Here is a 5,261-nt window from a genome sequence, read left to right as displayed (position 1 = left end):
ACTCTAGAGGATCCCCCGCTCGGACCGCCGCCGCCTCACCGGCCCTTCGCGCGCAGAGCGCCACAGTCTCCAGAGCCACTCATGCCCGCAATACCATCGCCTCCGCCGCCTCACCTTCCCCAACTACCTTCGTCTCCGCCGCCTCACCTTCCCCAACTACCATCGCCTCCGCCGCCTCACCTTCCCCAACTACCTTCGCCTCCGCCGCCTCACCTTCCCCAACTACCTTCGCCTCCGCCGCCTCACCTTCCCCAACTACCTTCGCCTCCGCCGCCTCACCTTCCCCAACTACCTTCGCCTCCGCCGCCTCACCTTCCCCAACTACCTTCGCCTCCGCCGCCAAAGGCCCCCGAGCCCCCGTCGCCTTCTCCACCCCTCGCACCCGGCTCGCCACCGCCGCCCCGAGGCGTTGATGTTAAAACAGGAACTGAAGGTGAGGCAACCTCGGGGCGGGAAGGAGGGGGGGAGGGGGAGGGGGAGGGGTACATCTCATATAGATTTTCATTCTCTCGTGCCTCGGCGACGACTGCGATTTACGGCCATACAGCATCGTCGCGGCACCACATATGCCGGAGCAGTGTCAATATTAAACGTATCGCATGCGTCGTACACACCACGCGACACCGTATTACAAAGGTACGACACAATGTACCGCACTTGAAGTATCGCAGCATACGCATTACGCGGTGCCACAATGTTATATTGAATTTCTCTCTTCAAAAGGCAAGGACGGCACCTCTTCGTTATCTGTGTTAATTCTGCTCTTGCTGCTACTGTTGCTGTTGCTGCTACAGCGGCTGTCGCCAATATGCGTCCTGCCAATTACTGCTACTGCCGTCTGCAGATAACCCCAACATGACTGAACCCTCGCGACCTGTACGGCGTAAGCTGCCGCCGCCAATCCTGTCGCCTGCCAGCCCACGGCCTGCCGTACCGCCACCGCTGCTGCCGCCACCACCGATCCGCCGAAAGCAGCCGCCACCACCGTCTCCCGCGCGCATGCCTCCAAGCACGCCGCCTCCTACTTCCCCATCCCCCACTTCGCCACCTCCCTACCTACCGCCCCCAAGCCCGCTGCCTCCCTCGCCACAACCCCCCAAAACGCCACCACCCAGCTCGCCTCCCCCCGTCCGACGTCCTTCCCCGCGACCGCCGACCTCCCCCAGGAAACCCACGACACCTCCGAGGCCACCACGCCCCAGATATCCGAATCCGCCTCTACCCCCTCCACAGCCTTCAAACCCCGCGCCTCCGGTTGCGAAGGCGCCCAGGGGCCCCAAAGCCGTGCGAACCAAGCCCCCCCCCGCCCCCAGTCCTCCAGAAGTTCCAGTACCGCCCGAGCTGGAGTTGTATGACTCGTCCTCCCTCAATGTGGAGATGGACTGGAGCGTGTTGCCAACTTACAAACGCGCGACGGAGTTCTTGGCGAATGTGGCTGCCAGTAGCGGCAGGCGGTGCAGGTTGTCGAGTGTCGGCAGAAAGTGGGGTGGGGTGAAGGGTGAAGGGTGAAGGGTGAAGGGTGGGGTGAAGGGTTGGGTGAAAGGCCGGGTGGGGTGGGGGGGTGGGGGTGGGGGGTGGGGTGAAGGGTGGGGTGGGGTGAGGGCAAGAGCCGGGGGACCCATATCAGGCATATCGTGTTGTGTACGCGTGCGTGGCGGCGGCGTCCGCTTGTGGGTGCTGTTAGTTGCCGCTTGTGTGGATAGAACGTTTTGGGTTTTCTTTTCTTATACACGCCATCGGAAAAGTGTGTGAAGGCGGACTGGGAGGGAGAGTGAGAAACGGAGGCATGCATGTCACGCATCTAAAACACAGAAGCTACAGCTTTGCGGCAGAGAGGAAAAGTGAACCTGTATGCGCAGATCCCATTGGTATGTGCAGGTTCTCGTGCTTATGTGTATATATAGTAAGTACATATTATGTGTAATGTATGTGTACATAATGGTACATATTGGTGGGGTGTTACACTGTGGGCAGTTCTGTGCTCCTGTCTCCTTTAACCGTATTCTCATGGCTCTGCCGACTCTGACGTGCTTGCTGACCGTGCTGGGAAATTGTAGAGACGGGAAGCGGGGAGAGCAGCTGCCAAGGGCCCTTACACTGCAGAATAACTGTCAGCTACGAGCTGAAGCTCTACTAAGTGAAAGGCAAAATGCCTGTAACGAAGGAACTGAAGCGTGATATACTCGCCACGCCATTCAAATACGGTTGTACGACAGTCGCACAGAACCAGACTTAGAGACTCCGATCGCTTCGCTCCGTCGCATCTAAGTCAACAAGTCGTCCCGGGAAAGGACCGAGAGCACCGGGGGCCCTGACCGGGCAGGGACACAGTGCAGGGGCGGGCGCCCGGCTACATATTGCACATATACTGCATATATATTGCACATATACTGCACATATACTGCACATATATTGCACATATATTGCATATATACTGCACATATACTGCACATACATTGCACATATACTGCACATATACTGCATATTACATATATTTCATAAATATTGTATACATATTGTATGGAGTTGCGCCGCTGTCGACCCGGCAGATTCCGTTGGATGCTGGTGGTGGGTGCGGAACCTGAGCGATCCACTGAGAAGTTGACTAGGGTGACTGGATGAGGGTGCCCCGAAATACCGGGGAAGGCAGGGTTTCGCAGGGTAGCTGCCACGGGCGAAGATACACCCCCCTGTTTCACACACCATATTGTGTGCAGCACCTTTCAAGAACCTCTCGTAAAAGAAAAAACATTATACTGTTGCAGAGCGTTGCATGCGGGCGTGTGCCGTATCTTTGGACTCGATTGGTACCGTATTGCGCCGTACATCCGCACCACTCCCGTGCTCCCCCCGTCTTGTAGCGTCCTTGGCAGAGACCTGTGGCTCATCACGGCTGGTAGTCCCGAGTCCGCCCTCTTCCCGGACCCCTCCAACCCGGAGGTGCCGTTCCCGAAACCGAAAGTTGCGGTAAGAATTGGTTAATAGATTTGGGTAATTGAATCACAAAAGAAAAATACGAGAAAAGAAGAATACGATTGAGAAGTCTGGGCGCAAGTACGGAGACAAGCTGTTTGGCTGTGGGTTGGCAGTAGGTGGAGTGTGTGGGGTGCGAATGGAGTGTCTTGATCTGGCGTGAGAGGGCAGGTGCAGGGGGGCATGGGCTGGGCGGTGGTGGTAGTGGTGGTAGTGGTGGTAGTGGTGGTGGTGGTGGTAGTGGTGGTAGTAGTGATAGTGGTGGTAGTGGTGGTAGTGGTGGTGGTGGGCGAACCTGCTCAGCTAAGACACAGAACTTTGACATACATGTACAGCTACCGAGGACTAGCTAACGCAGCCATTAACTACGCCACAACTAACAACGCAACTACCCCCTGTCGCATCCCGACCTTCGCGCTGCGTGTGTGCGTGTGTGTGTGTGTGCGTGTGTGTGCTCATTTCATATCTGCAGCTCATTGGCAACATGCATGGAGATGAGAAAGGAAATTTCCAGATTCTTCTGCAGTTCGTGAAGGAGATCTGCCTTGACACCGTCAACAGCCGAGTGCAGGTCCGCCATGCCCATGTTTAGGTGTTGGATTTTATCTTACGACAAAATACAGCACTGTCTGCACTTCTGCATATTGCTAATTAGATTGCGCCTTTTTGCGTGCGTATTTTGTAATATTTTATTAACATGATGATGCGTTGCATTACCCTGAAAGTGTGTTCTGCTGTCATTCCGTAACGTACTCTTACCACTTTTATGGGCTTGTGTGCACGTCTTGAGAAGTCATGGCCCGTTTTAACCCGTGCGCTATGCATCCTAGCATGCTGGTTGCCGTGTGTAATACACACACGCACACACACATGTGCTCGTGTGTTTTTGTGTGTATGGTCTGTTGGTTTAAAACTCTTACCCTTGCCGCGAGGGGACGGGTGGGTGGCGGGTGGCGGGTTGTGACGTAACAGTGGGTAAGCAAACTTTGGCCCTCAACGCGCGCTCAAAAAACGTGCTCGACATGTGTTTTCAACATGCCCCGCCCTAACTTGCTTCTGTGGACCCCTCCCTTTCTCCCCTCCTCCCGGCCCTACCCCGGTGTCGCCTGGCCGCCTGCCCAACACACGGCACCCCACTGCGGTCGCAACTGCGACGTCCTCTCATCTTAGAACCTTCTGGACACCACCGTGGTGAGTCGAGTCTGTGGAGATGCGGTCGGTGTCAAGTGGAGTCCGTCGGCTTTAGGGGCACGTTAGTGTATCTGGTTTGTGTGTATGTATGTGTGTGTGTATGTGTGTATGTGTTTTTCTGTTACACATTGATCCGGGCCTATGATACGCTGGCCAGGGGCACCCATAGCCGTACCCCAACGGGAATGAGCGACCGCCGAGCGAAGCATTCGGCGGCTCTGAGCGTTGCTGGAGCAGATGGAGGTCTGCAGCCAGATGTGCCGTACTGCCCGCATTAGGAAAGCGCTCTTAAGCAAATTGATGAATCAGAATACAAGATGTGTGCCGCAAGATGTATGCTGTACAAGAACTTGCTTTCCTGAGGGGGGATTGCTCCTACGATGGCGCAGCATTCCTGATTCCGAATCTGATTCTCATGTGTAGTTTTACTTTTAAATCTTTTTACCAAAATCTCTATAAAATTTCTAGAGAATTTTTCCTTTTAATTTTGGTTTTGGTTTTTGAACTCTGATCCTGATTTTGGCAGAGCCGTTCCAAATGCTGCACATGACGCCGCCGTGACTGACATGACTGTCGCGAGACGTTCGACGATCCCCCGTTGAGACTATTGCCCTTTAACCCATGCCTGTCGTACACTGTCGTACATTTCTCATTGCAGTTGTACATCATCCCGACTATGAACCCTGACGGATACGTTGCTGCTACTCGGAGCAATGCGAACGGCATCGACCTCAATCGCAACTGTTACTCCAGTGACTTTCCGTACGGTGAGTGTCGTAGTTGTCGTACAGTACGGCATATATACCGTCATTACAACATACGCTCTACAGGACTGCCTCTGTCAGCACCTCGAGGAAGCTGCAGGCCACCATCATGCCTGCGGTAAGTTCCCCTAACCCCAGTCACCATTTCCCCTTATGCTGCTCTGCTCCCTCCCCCCCTTCGCCTCACGTCAGCCCGTCCAATGCCGACAGAGGCCCTGAAGGGCTCGTACTACGAGGCGGCGTATTTCTTGCTCAACGGGGGGGCTTCTATGGAGCCTGAGACACGAGTACGGGGGGGGGGTGACGGGGGAGAGGGCGGCCGTGAATACGGCG

General features: G+C 55.4%; 1 protein-coding gene across 1 annotated transcript in view; it reads left to right on the top strand.

Annotated features, from left to right (window-relative positions):
• Nucleotides 1-5,261, top strand: part of VOLCADRAFT_87144 (uncharacterized protein) — a gene marked incomplete at both ends in the record, with an annotated part of 13,629 nt that overhangs the window by 2,604 nt on the left and 5,764 nt on the right. The window contains 6 exons of the mRNA XM_002946944.1: nucleotides 407-433; nucleotides 1,234-1,454; nucleotides 2,862-2,967; nucleotides 3,446-3,544; nucleotides 4,823-4,931; nucleotides 5,121-5,228. Coding sequence (XP_002946990.1) covers nucleotides 407-433; nucleotides 1,234-1,454; nucleotides 2,862-2,967; nucleotides 3,446-3,544; nucleotides 4,823-4,931; nucleotides 5,121-5,228 — 670 coding nt within the window. The remainder of the gene's footprint in view (nucleotides 1-406; nucleotides 434-1,233; nucleotides 1,455-2,861; nucleotides 2,968-3,445; nucleotides 3,545-4,822; nucleotides 4,932-5,120; nucleotides 5,229-5,261) is intronic.

Source organism: Volvox carteri, assembly GCF_000143455.1.
Source record: "Volvox carteri f. nagariensis unplaced genomic scaffold VOLCAscaffold_4, whole genome shotgun sequence".
In the NCBI taxonomy this organism is placed as follows: Eukaryota; Viridiplantae; Chlorophyta; class Chlorophyceae; order Chlamydomonadales; family Volvocaceae; genus Volvox; species Volvox carteri.
Note: the sequence above shows the minus strand (reverse complement) of the source record. Positions and strands in the feature narration are given on the sequence as shown.